At 41.6% G+C, this 21,163-nt stretch overlaps 2 protein-coding genes across 3 annotated transcripts; both read left to right on the top strand.

Annotated features, from left to right (window-relative positions):
* The first annotated feature begins 464 nt into the window (after positions 1–464).
* On the top strand, positions 465–11,145 carry LOC147307703 (uncharacterized). Of its 2 annotated transcripts, XM_086272955.1 has the most exons (4): positions 465–562; positions 758–942; positions 3,277–3,541; positions 8,530–11,145. In XM_086272955.1, exons 3-4 carry the CDS (start codon positions 3,292–3,294, stop codon positions 10,461–10,463), a joined length of 2,184 nt encoding a protein of 727 aa, XP_086129081.1. In that variant the 5' UTR covers positions 465–562; positions 758–942; positions 3,277–3,291; the 3' UTR covers positions 10,464–11,145. The 2 variants fall into 2 exon arrangements, with proteins under 2 accessions (XP_086129081.1, XP_086129080.1); XM_086272954.1 differs by having other exon boundaries at positions 493–942.
* Positions 11,146–16,177: 5,032 nt separating this feature from the next.
* On the top strand, positions 16,178–18,242 carry LOC147307702 (tripartite motif-containing protein 16-like). Its single transcript, XM_086272971.1, has one exon. It carries the CDS (start codon positions 16,193–16,195, stop codon positions 17,855–17,857), a length of 1,665 nt encoding a protein of 554 aa, XP_086129097.1. The 5' UTR covers positions 16,178–16,192; the 3' UTR covers positions 17,858–18,242.
* Positions 18,243–21,163: the final 2,921 nt, after the last annotated feature.

Below are 21,163 nucleotides of genomic sequence, written 5' to 3'. Positions count from 1 at the left end.
AAGAAAGGAGTTCACACTGAAGTATCGGTTTATATAAAATCAAACACACTGAGCTCCACATAAACTTCATGCTAACCAAAATGCGTGCAAAAACAACCAGATCATTTTAAACATGCTGGAGGTGCTGCAGACAAGCAAGAACCAAAAAATGTCTCTTTGTCACCATTTTATTAGATTTTTACTGTTTGTGTTAAACTATGCTGTTTCTGTCCCTGCTCTTTGTTCTCATCAAAAGTCTTGTTCTGTTAACACTCTGTGCTGAAGCTGAAGGAAATATTAGATGATACAGCTCCAGACTAAATCACTGACCCATTAATGACGCTTCGATACAGTTGTACCTTGCACTTCTATCAACAAGGATGCAGAGGAGGTTAAAGCACTTCAGCTTAGTTTGTTCACAGCTGTGCCAAAATTCATGAATACCTCCACGGATGTCCTGAGGAGGGCAACAATATGCTTTTAATGCAGCTGATCTGACGAAAATTTAAAAGGAGAAGAGGAAGAACGGAAATGATGCGTAATGCAATGTCAGACATATGATGGTGAAAGAAAAATTGATCAGGTTGGTGATATAAAAGTGAAACTTGACTTGATTGATTTGTTTCGTACGAACTCGAGAAGTGAAAGTTATCAGACCCTATTTTGATTCTTAAGGCAGACTCGTTGGTTTTGTGAGGATTTCATTTTTTTTAAATAACCGGTCTACACTCCACACCAGTTGGTGGCGGTAATGCGCCATTGTGCTGTTTGCCAACAGCCATTAAACAATAAAAAGAAGAAGAAGGAACCGACGCTGCTCTGTCCCGTTGTGTCTGAGAGGAGGTGACTGCTGCTGCTCAAGAAATCTCAGAGGTTAGGACAGGATCGTCCGGTATGAGGAGATCAGTCAGCACAGACTGCTGGATATCAGCTGGAAATCTGAGATAAAGTCTCACATTACAGGTATGTAAAACTGGTGATGGTCTCAGTGAACGAACACAGGAATAACATATAGCACCATATAGGACTGATCAGAGCTCAGTTTTGGCTAACAGACTAACAAGGACTTCTTCTCTATCTTTAAACAGCAAACCTTTAGTATTAACATCCAGGAGACAGAAGCCGGTTCTGTGTATTTTGGTCCGAGAGTGACAAACCTGGCAGGTTTTCACCGGACGGCGTGTCCGTGCCGTCGGGTTTTGTGTTTTGTGTTTACGTCTTTTTGCGGTTACCTGCCCTTTAATCGTTTGCTGTTTTAGCCGACTGACGGTTGAAATTGTTTTGTGAGCTTTAAGTCGAGATTCCGGCTTTTCTGGCAAAAAATACTTTTACATTTAAAAACTGATCAAATTAAATCAGGATTTAATGAATCGATAACTCATTATTCATATTAAAATCGTTTTTTTAAACCCTCCCTCACACAGAATAGCTGTAAAAGAAGAGCACTGTCCTGCAAAGTAACAGTGTGTAGAAATGAATACAGTTTCATATGAATACAGCTAATGTAGTTATAAAGCTATAAGGCATCTGGTATAAGAAGAAAAAATGATAAAAACATAAAAATGTTTTTCAATGATTGTTGTTATTATTTTTTAATAAGGATAGAAGATGTTTATACATTTATATTACTATGTTTTATTATTGTTTCTGTGAGGTGCAGCAGGCCATGTGATGGTTGTGACAGTGTAGAATATATATATACTGGAAGTGCTGGGTATACAAGTCTGGCCTAAGTCTTCGGTCAGAAAGACTTCAGCAGTCCAGGAGTTTAGTTCACCGTCTTTAATGAAGCTTCACAGAAGAACTGGTTACAGCAGGGCTTGCCATGATAAATCCAACTGTGATACAGCCAGATATGCACTTATAATTGTGGCAGATGCAGTATAGGTGACTATAAGCATGGTTGTCTGGAAACAGAAACAGGTAATACTATAATTAGCAGGGTCAAAGATAACTAAGCAACAATCAGAACACATCATCAACTCAGACACAGCAATATTTTACAATGTCCACTAGGGGTCGCCGTAAGACCAGAAGTTGGCTAAATAGCACATATCTTCCCAGTTGCAAATGTTAATAACAATTTAGCATCTTTTTACTGTCTTGATGCATACTAAATCATCCAGGTATTAAAATCCCCAAAAGATTGTGGTCATCTGGTGTTCTCAGTGGTAGAAATGTTTCATCACTCATCAAGTGACTTCTTCAGTCTCAGCTGACTGCAGGTTTCCCCAACCTTATAAACAGTACAATTGCACAAGGACTTGAAACGAGCCCACAGAATGAACAATGGGCTGTGAGGTCAGTTTAATGATCAAGACGATCATTAATATGCAAGTTGTCATGACCACTGCTCAAAGACCATTGATCAATGGTCATTGATCCATTCACATACAATTTACAGAGAGCTGCACTCACAGCATTGTAAGATGGTGAAAGATGGACCATTAGGCCCCCTCCTCAATTGAGAGATTGTCTTTCCCTTTTCACAGGTACTCCTCCTTGGGGAGTCAAGGAGGTCTTTGATCAATGTCTATTGATTTGTGGCAATATATATGTATGTGTGTGTGTGTGTGTTTATGCATATGTGTATGCTGTTTTTTTTGTTGTTGTTTTTTTTCATTTGCCTCTTTTATGGGCCCCCCAGCTGTCTGTGGGTCCCTGGGCATGTACACAGAATGCCCACTGAAGTATCTTTGCCATAAGATTTATTTAAAAATTGGGATTTAGATTGACCTACTTAGAAACATGGGCTGTGAGGTCAATTTCTTTTTTCATTAATATGCAAATTTGATCAAAGACCATGGATCAATGGCCATGAGTACCAATAATGGCTGCACTCACAGCACTGTAAGATGGTGAAAGATTTACCCATAGGCCCCCTCCTCGATTCAGAGATTGTCTTTTCCTTTTCATGTAAATTACCTCTTCAAGGAGTCTTTGATCAGTGGTTATTGATCAATGGTCATTACAATCTGCATATTAAATCAAGGAACTGACCTCACTGCTCGCCGTTCATTCACTGGTTTCAGTCATTGTGCAGATGTACTGGTTATAAGGTTGGTAAACCTGCAGTCAGCCCTTTGAGTGCTCCAGGAGAGTAGAAAAGCGTTATTTAAGTATCAGTCCATTTACCATTTAGCACTCACACGGTGTTCCTGAAACACTTTCAGTTTTACTAACAAATGTGAGCAACATGCTCACAGTGTACAGCGCTGCTAGATTCTATTTGCTCACAAGTGTATTTTCCTGCTATCACATTAGTAACAATTTTCTTGTGTCCCACTGTTCCTCAAGACTTCCTAAGACAATATGAAGTGTGAGGAAGAGGAAGGTCTGGATGATTCGCAGGACTTCAGCCAGGGGAGGAATTCCAGTCTGGACCAGGAGGACCCAGAGCCTCCACAGATTAAAGAGGAACAGGATGAACTCTGCATTAATCATGAGGGAGAACAACTTGTAGTGAAGCAGGAGGCCGAAGGCATCATTGTCTGGACTGGGGAAGAGCGGCGCAAACTGCTGGATACCATCTGGAAACCGGAAATAAACCCAGAGAGCACAGGTATGTAAAAACACTCTCTCTACACACACACACACACACACACACACACACACACACACACACACACACGCGGAACACCTGATTGTTCTGTAAATAGTTTTAAATGTTTATTTAAAAAACCGTCTTGGCTGCATTTTTAGGTAAACAGCTGCAAAAACTTTGTTGTTTGCATAACTCAGTTACTTTTTTGAAGAAGTAACTATAATTAATTGCCCAACATTTACAGTTACAGGACTCTCTCCCAGACCACAGACTCATACTCATAATACAAGTCAGAGCTTTATAAATAAAAAAATAAAAAAAAAGAAGAAGAAATTTTTGTTTTCAAAATTGGAGTTCAGTTATTTTTACTTCCAATAGTGTTAACATACTACCAGTGTTGGGTAAGTTACTTTAAATTAGTAACTTAGTTACATTACTAGTTACTGCTATCAAAAGTAACTCAGTTACTTTCAAAGTAACTAGTTACTAGGGAAAGTAACTTTGGTTTTACTCAGAATTCTCTTGTTAGTGTGTTGCTTCCGTAACTGGATACCCAGCAAGATTGCCAGTCTTCTAGCTTGCTTACTTGTGCATTACAAGTGCATTGTGCCACCTACCAATAGAAAGGAAAAGATAATGTGCATATTTCCATGAGAGAAATCCCACGCCTGGACCGTCGTTGACCGCCGCCATGATTCTAGCCTACGTCACAACGTCACGTGCGCTTTTTACATCCAACACGAAAACTGCAGTCGTGGTGCTTTCGATTGTACTCAGAACTCGGAAATTCTGCCTTCCAAATAGGAAGATGTAGGTAACACCAGACTGCAGATGAGCTGCATACAGAGCTGGACTGGGACAAAAAATTGTCCCGGGCATTTTGACTAGAGACTGGCCCACCATTATAGGAAAAATCATAAAGCCGTTGAATGAAAACAAACACTGTTGTGACTAGGGATGGGTACCGGTGTCCGGTGCCATCATAAACGGTAGTAACCAGACCGAAAAGCAGCGCACATTTCGGTGCTTTATTTCGGTGCTTTTTTTTCCTGAGCTGTGATACACTTCTAGCCAATCATTTTACGTTTCCGAGGATAGTAGGCGGGTCCAGGTACCTACGTTCTTTTATGCAGAGCTACAGATTAAAAATGCCCAAGGCAAAAGTCTGGCTGTACTTCACAGCAAAATATGCAAACTCAGCAGCCTGCAACAAGTGCTTTAAGCTGATACTGTGATACTGTCAAAGGAGGTAACACCTCAAATCCGATGAAACACCTGGCGATGCATAGCGTTTTTTTTTAAAAGCCGAGAAATGCGCCGTATTTGATAGCTTGCTGCGAGACCTCACACCGAGCGCATCTACTGCGGGTGTGGTGCCTGTTATCAGACCTGGGGTTAGCAACATCCCCAAAAACACGAAGAGGAGAGTCCTGGCCCCTAGCCCTGCCAGTGTAGCAGAAATGATGAGGATGATGATGCAGCAGCAGCCGTTCTTCTCTGCGTGAGTAGCTTAATGTTGTTCGTGTGTAATTTACGTTGAGTAGGCTAACCACGTTATTACATTAATGCATGTAAGGTGAACTAGCAAACATCATCATAGCTACATGCGGCTGTCTTCTTGTTTGATGGCAGATACTCCCTTTACCCTGGCCAAAAAGGCTAAAATGACCAAAGAAAAAGAGGGAAACGGCTAAACATGAGAGGTTTTTGGATAAAGTTTGTTTTTTCCATTGTTTAAGCACTGCTTCCAGCCAAGAGTGATACCATATATGCCCCATAGCTGCAGAAAAGGCTAACATTGTTATCTTTTTACAAAAAACCAGCTGAACATGAGAGGTTTTTGGACCAATTTTGTGTTCTCCATTCTTTAAGCACCGGTTTGAGCACCGTTTGAGAACCGGCACCGTTTCAAAAGTACCGATTTGGCACCGGTATCGGATAAAACCTAAACGATACCCATCCCTAGTTGTGACAGTGATGTACACTGTCTTGATGGTATATATGCATCAATCTATCAATCGTTTGTTGCAAGATTCAGATAATTATTTTTTTAAAAGCTAGATATTTTAAATGAGAATAAGAAAGAAAAGTACTATTTTGTGCCCCCCTCTCCCTGTTAATGCCCTACTTGGCCCCCCTGGCAAAACTTTGCTAGACTCGCCCCTGCACAGTTACCAGCTGTCAGCTACGTAAAAAAATGATCCTGGTGTTATTTGTCTCTCAGAAACAGCTCATAACTTCCCTTCAACTCATTCATGTCACCTAAAAGGTAAACCTGTTTCTCCATCACCTGTTCAGCTCTGATGATTCAGTAAGGACATCTCCTGGTTTCATCTTCATGTTTCCCTCTCACCAGCAGAGATGGGCAGTAATCTGATTACCTTTTTCAAGTAACGAGTAAAGTAAGGGATTACTATTGCAAAATCGGTAATTAGATTACCGTTACTTTCCCGTAGGAACGCTGCGTTACTGCGTTACTAAAACCATGATTTTTTTGCGAGAATGTCTCATGACAGTGACGTAAGCAAGTGCGCCGTTGGTGACAACAGCTGTGTGCAGATCAACAATGGATCACATATCGATTGTGGGAGAGAGTATGAGCGTGCAGCGTTTAAAGCGTGGAAGTACTGACCTTACTTTGAGTTTGATTCCGTAAAAAGTGACAAAAACATTAGTGTCCATCGTGCGTGGGAAGAAAACTTCTTTTTACAGCGAAAAAACCCCCTAAACTTCCAAGCAAGCACCGAGTGCGCTATGACGTAATGGGAAACTCACAGAGAAACTCGCGGACTCTTCAACTGACCGCAGCACACCTGCACCAGGGTAAACCTCCGCCTACCCCCAGTCCTGCTTTACAGGTAAAAATAGAGCAACAGGACCGCTGAGTCTTTGACTTTATTTATTTACTGCTGTGTTTTACTTGCATCTATTTGAAAGAGTGAGTGTAAACACAAAAAATATTTTATTTTATGTTCTGGAATGTGCAGAAAATAGGTTTAAATGTTAAACTAATTTATTCAAGTCAGAGAATGTCGCATATAATTAAATTTTTGCTTGATGCATAAAGTTAAAAGATTAAAACTGATAAAACAAGTTTAAAAAAAGAGACTTTTCCATTTGATTACATTTTGTATGATGGATTATGCAGAAAAAGTAGAATTGGGCTGAAAGATCTATCGCTTTATCACCTCTTCAGGTTGTAAATCGTGTTTTAAAAAAGTAACTAAGTAACTAAGTAATTAATTACTTTTGAAAATAAGTAATCAGTAAAGTAATGGGATTACTTTTGGGGGGAGTAATCAGTAATTAGTTACTGATTACTTTTTTCAAGTAACTTGACCAAAACTGCTCACCAGATAACCAAACCGACATCATGACCAGCAGCTTTTACGGCTGTGGCTCCAGCAAACATCAGCTGATACTAGAAATTAATATCAAATAAATTCTAACAACAGCTGATCAAGCTTAAACGTGCTGCTGTTGTTTAACGCGACATCCGCTGGTTTCCTCTTTCTGGCGCAAAGTGGGCGATAAACAACCAAGAGAGAAAAGCCGATAAGCTGATCATTGATCAGTTTAATGATTGAAGTAGAAACAGGAGAGGGAGAGAGAATGAGAGAAGAAGAGGCAGCTGTGCAGCAAAGACACAGAAAAACTCCAGCTTTGTGTCTTTTTCATTGTAGCTGAAGTACTGGACAAGCTGCGTTCCTTTTCACCTCAATACGAAACGCGTAATATTTTATCGGAGACGATTCCGTGTTTTTAGGGGATGGTTGGCAACTCTAATAACTAACCCTATGAACAAAATAAAGTTCAACATCAGTAACATAGCACCATCCAGCTGTATAGAAACTCCATCATGCTAGCTAGTACTCAGTACAAAAAAGTCCGCATAACAAAAATAAACTGTACCTTAACTTGGTTTATATCTGACCCAGATAGACTTCAGGTCATAACTTCTTACCTGAAGTTCAGTTCACCTGACACTTGGACCGGCGGCCGCCTCGGGTCTTTGCTCCTCCTGCCTCCCCCTTCCCTCATCCACCTGCTGGCCTCCACCACTTGCTAATGTTACTGAATCAGTGGAAGCTCTGCGATAGCCACCGCAAGAAGTAACGAATAACGATCCTATCTAAATCCCAGTAACGATTAACACGTTCCTGATTTTGGCATAATAACTAGTTACCGTGCTCGTTACCACAATAATAACGTAGTTACTGTAACACGTTACTTAATAACGTGTTAGTCCCTACACTGCATACTACACAGGTCATGAACAAGATTTTTTTAATTTTCATTGTAAGTGAGCTAAAGCAGTTAATTAAAAGTAGTCTAACATATGTATGTAAATGCTGTAATTTAATAAACCATGAAACTTGGATGGATTCGATGTTGGCGTGACCACAGTGCACACATCTAATGTCGCTCACAGTGGTCCAAGGGACCACTCAGGGAGTTTGTGTGTTTGCTCAGACACATGAAAAATTAGAGGGAACATTGCCCCCCACCCACCCATGAAAGAACTGCTAGAAAATACACAACACACAGTAATAATATGTTTTACATTATAAAACAATTCTAATTCTAAGTGATGTTATACACTGCTTGCATTAAATTTTAGGATCGTATTTATACTGTTAAACTCGAACAAAAGACGGTATATTAAAATTATGTTAAAGTTAGGAAGGTAAAAATAAAAATTTATGGTTACTGACAATTTTAGATTTTTCATTTTATTTTACATTAGGTGTGTTAATTCAGTTTCTGTTTTGTAATTTAATTGATGTTTGTATTTAAACATATGTACTTAAAAATAACTGAAAATTCTGTAAAATGTTAAATGAAAAACTCTGGATGTTTAAAAACTCTGCCATTTAACAAATATTGAGCTTTTCTAATAAGAGTGTCAGAACTCCAGTCATTTATATCAGTGCAAAAATTAATTGTTCAAATTTTGGAATTACACTTTTCTTTCATAAACACATTTTTCCCATTTGTCCCATCAGATCTGATTCACCAAGTTGAGCGTAACAAGGAGGAGTTTCTGACAGACCAACAGATCTGTAACCAGGAGAATAACTTCAGCCTGGACCAGGAGCACCCAGATCCTCCACAGATTAAAGAGGAACAGCGCAACAGTCAGGAGGCAGAACAGTTTCTACTGAAGCAGGAAACTGATACGTTTATGGTGATTCCTTTTTATGAGCATAGTGACCTCAATAAACTAGAACCAAACAGGAACCAGCTTCTTTCTCTTAACTCTTATGAACCAAACATGCATGATTGGAAAGAAGGTCACCATGTGGACCTGGGATCGGCTAGAAATTGGGAGCTGAAGAAAATGAGACATAACGGAAACGATAGTCACAGTAATATAATACACATCTCTCCAGTATCAGAGAGTCAGTGTAAATCTATTAAAAATAAAAATTGTGTAAAATGCAACACTTGTGGTAAAACCTTTCGCGATAAATACAGCCTCACTAGACATTTGAAAGTGCACACAGGTGAGAAACCTTATTCTTGTACCACCTGTGATAAAAGATTTAGTGAGTTGTCAAGTTTGAAGAGACACATGAAAATTCACACAGGTGAAAGGCCATATTTTTGTAGCATCTGTGGAAAAAGATTCCGGCAAACGATAAACTTGAAAACTCACATTAGATGTCACACAGGTGAGAAGCCCTATTCCTGTGGCGCTTGTGGAAAGCAATTCAGTCACATGATAAACTTGAAAACTCACATGAGAACTCACACAGGTGAGAAGCCCTATTCCTGTAGCACTTGTGGGAAAGATTTTAGTAACTTCTCAGCATTCAAAACTCGCATGAGATTCCACACAGGTGAGAAGCCGCATTCTTGTGATACTTGTGGGAAAGGATTCAGACATATGATGAACTTGAAAACTCACATGAGAACTCACACAGGTGAGAAACCCTATTCTTGTAGTACCTGTGGCAAAAGATTCAGTCATAAATCAACATTGGAACGTCACATGCGAATTCACACAGGTGAGAAGCCACATTCTTGTACCATTTGTGGGAAAAGATTTTGTAACTTATCAGCATTAAAATCTCACACTAGATTTCACACAGGTGAGAAGCCACATTCTTGTGGCACCTGTGGGAAAGGATTCAGTCACATGGTAAATTTGAAAACTCATATGAGAATTCACACAGGGGAGAAACCATATTCTTGTAACACCTGTGGAAAACAATTCAGTTATAGAATGAACTTGAAAACTCACATGAGAACTCACACAGGTGAGAAGCCCTATTCCTGTAGCACTTGTGGGAAAGATTTTAGTGACTTCTCAGCATTAAAATCTCACACTAGATTCCACACAGGTGAGAAGCCACATTCTTGTGATACTTGTGGGAAAAGATTCAGTCATATGATGAACTTGAAAACTCACATGAGAACTCACACAGGTGAGAAGCCCTATTCTTGTAGTACCTGCGGCAAAAGATTTAGTCAGAAATCAACATTGGAACGTCATATGCAAATTCACACAGGTGAGAAGCCACATTCTTGTAGCACATGTGGTAAAAGATTCAGACATATGATGAACTTGAGAACTCACATGAGAACTCACACAGGTGAGAAGCCCTATTCGTGCAGTGCCTGTGGCAAAAGATTTAGTCAGAAATCAACATTGGAACGTCACATGCAAAGTCACACAGGAGAGAAACCACATTCTTGCACCACGTGTGGGAAAGGATTTAGTAACTTATCAGCATTAAAATCTCACACTAGATTCCATACAGGTGAGAAGCCACATTATTGTGGCACCTGTGGGAAAGGATTCAGTCAAATGGTGAATTTGAAAACTCATATGAGAATTCATACAGGGGAGAAACCATATTCTTGTAACGGCTGTGAGAAAAGATTTCGTTACACGACACAGTTGAAAAGACACATGAGAATTCATACTGGTTGAAAGTTTCACTCTTACAAAATGTGGGAGAGCTACTGTCACGCGTTTGTTTCTCACACAGGTGAGAAGTGAAATCACTGCAAGACCTGAGGGAAAAGACCCCATTCTTATCTATGGTATAGTTTCTGTCAAGAACACTTAAAGACAGAATTCTTTGGGGCACTTTCATGTTTATCAGATAGCATAGTGAAGACAATAGGGAGAGCATGACAAGTGAATAGAAAAATAGGCGCAGCAAAGGGAATCAGGTAGGAATCAAACATGAGTTACAGCATGCAATATTACAGCATATACTAATCTATTCAACTTGTGAGCTAAACTGTTATCCAAGAGCTTTGAGAATTGTTTATTTAAATTATTACCTCATTTCCATGATATATTGATGAATCTCTGAGTTATTTAAATCCCTGTATTTATCTGAACTCATATTTTCCAGTTGTTCTAGTGTTGTACATGTGACATCAATTGTAAATGTCTGTTGTTTACAATATTACAATTGTAATAATTATTATTTTATTATTAAAAACCAATAATTATGTCATGGTGGACTTGAAATCACTTTGTTTTGCCATGCTGAACTTCAGGGGAAATGTTATGCCTATATTGTTATTTATTGTTTAGTTCTGTTGTAAATGAGTATGGGTTATGTGTTCTTAAATGGTAAATAAAGAGATATTTAAAGGTTTTTGTGGTTATTTATTTCTTCAGAATCAGAATCATCCATCCATTTCCTTCCGCCTTTCCTTTCCAGGGTTGCGGGGGGCGCTGGAGCCTATCCCAGCTGTTATAGGGTGAGAGGCGGGGTACACCCTGGACAGATTGCCAGTCTGTCACAGGGCTAACACAGAGACACAGCAACCATTCGCACTCACATTCACTCACAGATTCACACCTATGGGCAATTTAGATTAATCAATCAACCTATCTCCACTAACAGAATCAGATATACTTTATTAATCCCGAAGGAAATTATGGTTTACAGCAGGCAGCATGCTAGTTGGCGCATTCGCACTTACAAGGAACCTTCTGACCAAACATGCTTTAGACATACATCACATTAGGGAAGCCGGTTAGAGAGGTAGGCTGATAGGAAAGAACAACAAAATTAAACAAACATGAGGTGAGAGGAGAAAAAACTCCACCCAGACTGAGCTCCTAATGGGAGAACAGTTTGAGAGCAGAAAAAATCACCTCAGCACAAAAAAGCACATGGCTGTTATTACACCATAGAAACACATGACAAACAACACATGACAAGTAACTTCTCTGGCTCTTGATGAAGGCGGTCGCACGTTCTCCCTTCCTTTATCTTTCCTGCTTGGCTTTCTCATGTCTCTGTCTAGTCTTGTCTACTTTTCTCTCTCTACCCTGGAAGAGTCTCACAGTCTGTTCTCTAAAACCTAAAAGAGGAATTATGGATTTGATCAACTGGCCCCTGAATGCAATTGACACCCTCTTCACAACGAGAAGCCTGGGTTTGGAAGAGACCGTGTGTCCTGGAGGGACGTTCTCTGCCGGATACATGATGGATGGGTGGAAGGACTGGAGGGTTGTGTGCCTGGTGGGACTGTCGACCAAGGACATTGAAGACCTTTTTGGAACCATGATAACAGGGTTCTTGCTGATAGGCGCTGGCTTGGCCCTGGCTTATCGAAGAATAAAGAAAGCGGAAACGGCTGTTCAAATTCCCACAAGGCTGCCCGCTATGTTGATTGGAACGATGGAGTGAGCCGTGGCTTCTCAGAATGGGCTCATTAGACGCAGCCCGGATGACATCTTGGAGAAGCTTGTGGCTGCTGTGAGTACTGAGACTCTGACAACATCTGACAACATCTTGGAGAGGCTCACGGCTGTCGTGAACACTCGTGCTCTATGAGCAAACTGGATAACATCTCGGTGTAGCTGGATAACATCGTGGAGAGGCTCACGGCTCTCCATTGGGAATGGTGAGGAACCAGTGATGGACATTAGACAGACTGTAAAATTGTCATGCAGTGGTTTGCACTAAAGAAAGAACACCACCATTATTTCATGCGGCTACCATATCGGCGCCTGCTGCGGTCTCAAGGCTGGAGCTGAACATAACAAACAATTTGTCCCCTGATAACAAACTGTGTTTAGACTCTTCGTTCCAAACGCCCTCGTACGCTTATCTCCAAGGCTGAGTCGGACGGTGGGTCTGGGCCCAGCGCTGGATGAATAGCTGCAGGGCAGCATGGCTGTGTCTGCATCAGCTTCTCACCCCTTACCCACCCCTGTTGCTTTTCACGTGCTTCATGATGTTGTGATCTGGACATTTATGTGCTCTTTGTGCAGAGGAGGTTTTTTTTTCTGTTCTCATGCTGTCCTCCCATAGGAGCACCCAAGTCCCCTCCTCGACTTGCCCATTGTATTGTACATTTCAGTGTTTTTCCATAATACTACCGGTCTCCGACCTGTCTCCCCATGTGATGTCTGTGTTGTGTATGTAAGGTCGGGGTGGGGGGATGGGGGATGGGGGATGGGGAGGATTTCTTGACTGGTGGAAATTCCTAAAACGAAGTCTTCACTTATCCCTTTGAATCAGTGGATAACTGACACTTTAACTTATATTTTATTGTTATTATTGTATTGTTAGGCGGTTGTGGGCAAAAGACCTGCAACTGACAAATAAAGGCTATCTCATCATCTCATCATTATTATTGTTTGTTTGTCGTATTTATTATTCTTATCGTACCTTTCATATTTCTGGAAGTAAACTTCTTTTTACATAAAAACCCCCCCCCCCTTAAATTCTGAGCAAGCACCGAGCACGATGCCACGGGAATGTGAAATCCACAGAGAAACCCCTGGATCCCCCCACTGACATGACCGCTGCAGCACCGGGCAAACCTCCACCAACCCCACTCCTGCTAAACTGGTGACAACCGAATTAAGAGCGACAGGACTCAGTGCCACTGAGTCTTTGGTTTTATTTATTTTCTGCTGTGTTTTAATTGCATGTATTTGAAAGAGTGAGTGTAAACATACAAAAAAAAATATTTTATATGCTGGAATATGCAGAAAAAAGGTCAAAAACCAAATTTCTACAAGACAAAGATTGTTGCATATAATTTAATTTTTGCTTGATGCATAAAGTTAAAAGATTAAAACTAACAAAACAAGTTTTAAAAAGAGACTTTTTCATTTGATTACATTTTATATGATAGATTATACAGAAAAAGTAGAATTGGACATCACTAAGTTTTTGCAAAGGTCTATTGATTTATTACCTATTCGGGTTTTGTATCGTGTTTTCAAGAAGTAACTAAGTAACTGAGTAACAAATTACTTTTCTCAAGTAACTAAACCAGCACTGTTGGTGAACATATTCTGTTTCCAAAAGCTGCCAGACATTGTTATTGTGCTGTTTATTCATCCTTGCTCTTTGACTCTGAGCCTCCTCCGTGTGTCAGTATCCTGTTAGCATTTCTCTGGATGAAGCTCCCTTGAAAACATCTCTACCAAATAAACTCAACTTTTAGAAGGACCTCACCTGCCTGCCCACTCTCCATCCCTTCACATCCTATCAGCCCATTGCTCCTCTTCATGAATCCCTGTTCTCTACTCCTCATTCACCTCATGTTAATAAATCTCTTGTGACGGCCTTTTTATGTTCCAAACACCAAAAAAGTCCAAGAAAAGGCCATGGGTGGCAACGGGAGGTTTGTTTTAGAACACATTTCTTACTTCATTGTTTAAAATTATATGGTGTTTATTTCGTGGAAAATGACAAACAAAAAACCCCCCAAATAACTTCTTGCAATTTAAAATGAAATGAAAGTCAACTTAATTTGCTTTAACAACTTCAAAAAGTGGTGAAAAAAAAATCATTTTTTAAACCCTCCCGTTGTCCCATCTGAAATTTGGCAAACAAAAAACATCTGTACCACACCCCTCCAGGGTGCTCTTAATCCCTTGATTGATGGGAGGGTCCATAAGCTAATAAACCAATCACTTTCCAAAAATAAAATGAATTACAAATTTACATAACAAAAACTAGGTCCACATATTCTTACAACTTTAAAGAAAAAACAAAAATGAATACAAATTGCGATTTATAAACATTCAACAAAAATGGCCACAGCATCTCTTAAACTTGCCTCTGAGTATTGCATCTGCTTTTACTGCTGCTACTTCTCTTTAACTTCTCTTTAACCTTGTAAAACAAGGAAGCAACCTATGGAATACGCGAAGTCCTGATTTCTTCCATCTGAAACAGTCAATGTATCTCAAAAGGAGAAAGGGAAGTAGTGCATGCTCCCAGTGCTAACTACCATGCCTGAAAGTACTTAGTTACTCATTTTCTTACTTACACTGGACATATTGAGGACCTGGTAGCAGTTCAGAAGGAGTAAGAAGCCCTTTTTGTTGAGACCCTTTTTCTTTTGTTTATTGGCTGGGAGAGAATTGCCCTTTCTTTCTGTTATATATATAGAATAAGGATCATTATGTATGCATCAGTATGACTGTGCAATGACAATAAAGAGTTATCTGATCTTATTGTTAGTGTCATGGTCCTGGGTCTTGTTGACCCAGTGTTTTGAGTTCTCTTGTATTTTTTTTTTGTCATTTGGTGTTACTTTATTATTAACCTCCTAGGACCTGGCGTCCACATGTGTGGACATCACACTTTAAGTATAAAAACAATAATAAACACAAAGTTTTGGTTCTATAACATTTTTCTATCATTGCTTTATTATGGATTAGGTGCAAGAGTTGTTACAATGTATAATTAAATAATCGATTAATTCAATAGCAAACTGTGCCTCGTTCTCAGATGGACAGCAAGTGGAATGTGATAGATGAGATGAGGAGATGGAAGGAAGAAGAGAGGCAAAGAGTGATTCACAGGCAGAGCTTAGTTTATTTCCCACAGTTTTGTTGCCTTATGGTTCCAAGCGCCGTGACCAATACTTGCGTTTTATTATTATCTCATGACACTTGTTTAATCAGCTACCCTCTCTCCTGTGGACTGTTTAATCTCTACAGTCTCAGATCAACACAGCCCTGCCCTCCAGCACTATCAGCAGCAAGAGCAGAAGCAACCCCCCAAACAGCAACATTGTACCCATCAGGTAAAAAATAGGCTACGTTTGCTTTGCATTGTGCCCACCTGATGACAGTGATGTAGTGTGATGTGATTCCATATTAGATTCTTGATGAATGTGGGTTGTTGTTCTTCAGCCTGCTTCTATGTGCCCTTTTTAACTGTGAGCACCCGCCCCTTTAAACATCTCTGCACTGCCCTGACTAAATGTATATATAAACTGTCTCTATGGTTTACAGTCTGAGTCTGACAAGCTGTCAGCGGTTCATTTCTGCTATTTGAATTGTTAAAAGAAACAAACTATTCATTTAGCAGATTAACAAAAAGAATAGAGAGGCATCCAGTTATTGACATTTATATTATTTAGTTAAAGGTTTGAACAGAAAAACAATTAAACACAGAGCCTCTTCCTGCTTTCTGGAATGAATCACAGCATGAAAGCCCTTCCTCTTCTTCCTGCTCTCTAGCTCAGCACCTCCTGTCTGTCCATATCTTTCTGTGTTCCCTCCCCTTTAGATCTACATTATGAAGATGGGTGTAACCAACGTGTGTTAGAGCTGGCAGGCCCCATTCACAGCAGCAACACTTGTTGTTCAGATCAGGTCAGACCAGTTTCTATAATAAGGAAGTGAAACTCACACAGTCACTGACACTGTTGGGAGAAATGGCGCAGAAAGGAGTTCAGCTAGACCGAGAAACCTTCTCTTGTTCGATCTGTTTGGATCTACTGAAGGATCCGGTGGCTCTTCCCTGTGGACACAGCTACTGCATGAACTGTATTGAAAGCTTCTGGGATGAAGAGGAAAAGAAGAAAATCTACAGCTGCCCTCAGTGCAGACAGACTTTCACAGCGAGGCCTGTCCTGGTGAAAAACACCATGTTAGCAGTTTTAGTGGAGGAGCTGAAGAAGACTGGACTCCAAGCTGCTCCTGCTGATCACTGCTATGTTGGACCTGAAGATGTGGCCTGTGATTTCTGCACTGGAAGAAAAATGAAAGCCTTCAAGTCCTGTTTAGTCTGTCTGGCATCTTACTGTGAGAAACACCTTCAGCCTCATTATGATGTGGCTCCACTAAAGAAACACAAGCTGGTGGAGCCCTCCAAGAAGCTCCAGGAGAACATCTGCTCTCGTCATGATGAGGTGATGAAGATGTTCTGCCGTACTGATCAGCAGAGTATCTGTTATCTCTGCTCTGTGGATGAACATAAAGGCCACGACACAGTCTCAGCTGCAGCAGAAAGGACTGAGAGGCAGAGAGAGCTGGAGGTGAGTCGACAAAACATCCAGCAGAGAATCCAGGACAGAGAGAAAGATGTGAAGCTGCTTCAACAGGAGGTGGAGGCCATCAATCAGTCTGCTGATCAAACAGTGGAGCACAGTGAGAAGATCTTCACTGAGCTGATCCATCTCATCCAGAAAAGAAGCTCTGATGTGAAGCAGCAGATCAGATCCCAGCAGGAAACTGAAGTGAGTCGAGTCAAAGAGCTTCAGGAGAAGCTGGAGCAGGAGATCACTGAGCTGAAGAGGAAAGATGCTGAGCTGAAGCAGCTCTCACACACAGAGGATCACATCCAGTTTCTACACAACTACCCCTCACTGTCAGCACTCAGTGAGTCTACAGACTCATCCAGCATCAATATCCGTCCTCTGAGCTACTTTGAGGATGTGACAGCAGCTGTGTCAGAGGTCAGAGATAAACTACAGGACATTCTGAGAGAGGAACGGACAAACATCTCACTGACAGTCACTGAAGTGGATGTTTCACTGTCACAACCAGAGCCAAAGACCAGAGCTGGATTCTTAAAATATTCATGTGAAATCACACTGGATCCAAACACAGCACACAAAAAGCTGTTATTATCAGAGGGGAACAGAAAAGCAACATTTATGAAACAACAACAGTCTTATTCTGATCATCCAGACAGATTCACCTTTTGGTGTCAGGTCCTGAGTAGACAGAGTTTGACTAGATGTTGTTACTGGGAGGTGGAGTGGAGAGGTGGAAGAGGTTATGTAGCAGTTGCATACAAGAATATCAGCAGAACAGGGAGTGGGAAAGAATGTAACTTTGGACGTAATGACAAATCTTGGGCATTAGATTGTTACAACAACAGATATATATTTTGGTACAACAACATCCAAACTCCTGTCTCAGGTCCTCGTTCCTCCAGAGTAGGAGTGTACCTGGATCACAGAGCAGGTATTTTGTCCTTCTACAGCGTCTCTGAAACCATGACTCTCCTCCACAGAGTCCAGACCACATTCACTCAGCCGCTCTATGCTGGACTTTGGCTTGGAGAGACTGCAGAGATCATTAAACTGAAATAGTTTCCATTTTATTTTCACAGAATCATTGTTTTGACATTTTGTGCAATATATATACTCAAAAATGGTGGAGAAAATGTGAACCTAATCTCAATGACTAACTGAAGTAGTAGTTATAAGTACATATTTTCAACTTTCTTCTTCATAAAAAAGAAAGAAGTCAACTTTTGCTTTACTTGATTTTGACAACAAAAAAGATTTGATGCAATGATTCATCACAGGTAAAGTTACACACATTTTTTGTTTTGTTTTGTTCCACATTTTTAAGCATTGGACAAATTACCTTTCTTTGATGTGTCTCAATTGGATAAGTAGAAGAAAATGGATGGCAATAGATATGGCAATAAATAAATAGATGCATGAAAGCTTTAAGGTATTTCTTGTTTTCAGTCTTTTTTATGCAATAAAAGACTTTGTTATCATGTTTACTATCAAAGAAGTTGTAAGCATTAGTTCTCAATCTAGGAAATGGAGTTATTACAGCAGAAACCTGAAACATTACTTTTACCAGATTTATTAAAGCTACCAGAATAACTATGAAAACAATTTAAAATAGTTTGAAGAAGTAAATACAATGCTGAGCTTAAATCCAGAATAACCTAAACTACAACAACTATGCACAGTGATGCGCAGGCACTCAGTAGGCCACAGGTGTCAAACTCCAGGCCTCGAGGGCCGGTGTCCTGCAGGTTTTAGATGTGTCCTTGATCCAACACAGCTGGTTTAAATGTCTAAATTACCTCCTAAACATATCTTGAAGTTCTCCAGACACCTATTAATGAACTAATCCTTTGATTCAGGTGTGTTGACCCAGGATGATATCTAAAACCTGCAGGACATTGGGCCACAAGGCCTGGAGTTTGATACCCCTGCAGTAGGCAAACGACAGGCTTTGGTGGCTGAAGCTGGGGTTGTGCCTCTGGCTCAGGAGGAGAGGGACCTGCAGGTTTGGTCTCTGATACAGGCGGAGGCATGGAAGCCGTCTTAGGGGAAGCATCCTTAGAAACATTGTCAATAGGTTCTTTTCTAATTTTGTTCCAAGTCACACACAGAATTAATTGAGACAGAACAGTCAATGCTCAGGGACAACACTTTCACTCCAGAAATGTTCACGTCACATTTTCTATACCAAACTCACACAACCTCTGGAGGAATTGGCCAGTTTAGAAACACCAACGTAGAATAGAAAAGCCTTTTTTGTCATTGGACATGTACAACTAAATTGTAGCTTGACAGTTATACAATCATACAACTGTTATACAACTTCACAGTTATACAGTTCAAAAAAGTTCTTTTTGGACTTTAAACTCATAAAATCAGAATTTAATTAAACATCGGGAACACTGGCAGGTTCAGGAAGAAAATAATCTGTCCTTAGTTTATTTGGCAAGGAAACAGAAAGCACAGACACAGAAAGCTCTGGCCACTCAGAGTGACGCCGAAAACCAAGTTCATGTCAAGGGGTGTGGAAGCAGGACCCAAACACAGGACTGTGCAGCAAACTGTGAACTTATTTATAGTGAATAACAATAATGACAAGAGCAAACAATCCTCTGTGTGTGAGTTTTTGCTTCTTGTGCTTGCTTCTTGCTCCCATGCTGTGACTTCTCAAGTGTCCTTGGTGAGTTTCTTTCCCCCTTGTGGTGTCTACGTACAGAGCGCTCAACTCCCGTGTCCAACACTCTGGGAAAACAACAAGCAACTGGTAAGTACACGCCACTTCTCAACTCCAAAAACACTGTCCCACAATTGCTGGGAAATAACTGATTTCTCTTAACGATCCAGCATCGACTGCAGCTCAGCTACTCCGCTAATTAGCCCTCCAGACGAGGCTGACAGATGCATGTAATTATCCCTCAGGTGCGGCTGGCTCCACTGCAGGGAAAAACTCTCTGGGCCTGATGTTGCAGGAAACTCTGGGGACCGCCCCACACACACACACACACACACACACACACACACACACACACACACACACACACACACACACACACTCGTACAGATGGAAATGTGGGACTGGGAGAGAACAACAACGAACATATGACAGCATGGCATGTTAAACAGAGGGACTATGCGCTTACCTGCTGCTCCATGGCAGGTAGCTCCATGCCCTCCTGGGTTTTAATTGCACCTTAGAACACATATGCATCAACACTACAATGAGCGGGTGGAGGGAGGTTTGGAGTCTTCTCCCACCCCCATTCTCTGCGGCCTGCTGGAGCGGGAGGGCTAGTAGGAGGAGTTGGCCGTCCGACTGCGGTCTGGGGTGTGGGGCCTCCCTGCTGCTGCGGAGTCGGGGTGGTCTGCCTCCCCCCACCGCAGGGAAAAGGGTAACACCACCTGGGTCTGGGTGCAATTCCCCCCTCCAGGGGCAAGGGTACCTAGACCCGGTTTGTAGAGTACGCTTGGGGAGTGTGATTGTGTGTACAGCGTCTCTTTATGTCTGTCTCCACGTTGGTTGAGTGTGGAGTGAGTGCATATGAGAGCATGAGGGTGGGAATGGATGTTTGTGTCTGTGTGTGCCTGTATGTCTGTGTCTATATGTCAGGTTGGGTATCAGACGCCACCTCTCTGGGGACACCTCAGGCCCTCCAAGGTTTGGAGGCCTATCTCCACCCACCACCACTTCCCCTGCCGGTGGCGGACTCCCTCAGGTGTCGGTGTGTTGGTGGTTCTTTGTGTCTGGGGGTGGGCGTCCGGGTACACACCGGCTCACTCCTTGGCGGCCGCTTGTCGGGGCCTGGGGCTCGCTCGGGCCCCTTTGGAGGTGGGGTGCCCCCGGCCTCTCGGCCTAGGGCTCGGTCACTCAGGCGCAGCTGGGGGCCGGCGGAGCTCACGGGCGCGTCACTGCAACTCCCCCTGACTTCTGCTCCGCGGCTGCTGGGCGAGCCCTCATCTGGGACTCTCCTCAGCTCTTACTGGGACAGTGGCGCGGCTGCCCCTCTGTTGGTCTTCCATGGTCTCTTGTGTTCTGGGGGCCTCTGGATGTCTGGAGTTTTGATCTCCTCCATACCCGCTTCACACCCTGGAGGACGGGGCTGTGGCCCCCCCACACTCCCTAGCAGATCATTACATGGAGAAACCTTTGGAATGCAAGCATGCTGATCCACACAGGTATGCACACATGGGTATTCACAGACGCGGACTAGGGCTTTCTTGGCTGCTGCCTCAGAGCACACTGTGCGCTGTCTATCTTGCGTGCTGCACAATATCGTTTATTACTTAGTAAATACTGATATCTATGACTAGCTAGTTTGTTGTGATGGTGCTTTGTTTTCTCTATTGTTGTGTTGCTCTTTGTTGTTTGCT

Source organism: Aulonocara sp. 'chitande type north' Nkhata Bay, linkage group LG18, assembly GCF_057382095.1.
Source record: "Aulonocara sp. 'chitande type north' Nkhata Bay isolate Kocher_YH1m ecotype deep benthic linkage group LG18, A_spYH_male_GT1.1, whole genome shotgun sequence".
Taxonomy (NCBI): domain Eukaryota; kingdom Metazoa; phylum Chordata; class Actinopteri; order Cichliformes; family Cichlidae; genus Aulonocara; species Aulonocara sp. 'chitande type north' Nkhata Bay.
The sequence above is the reverse complement of the archived record's forward strand: the minus strand, read 5'-3'. Positions and strand labels throughout refer to the sequence as shown.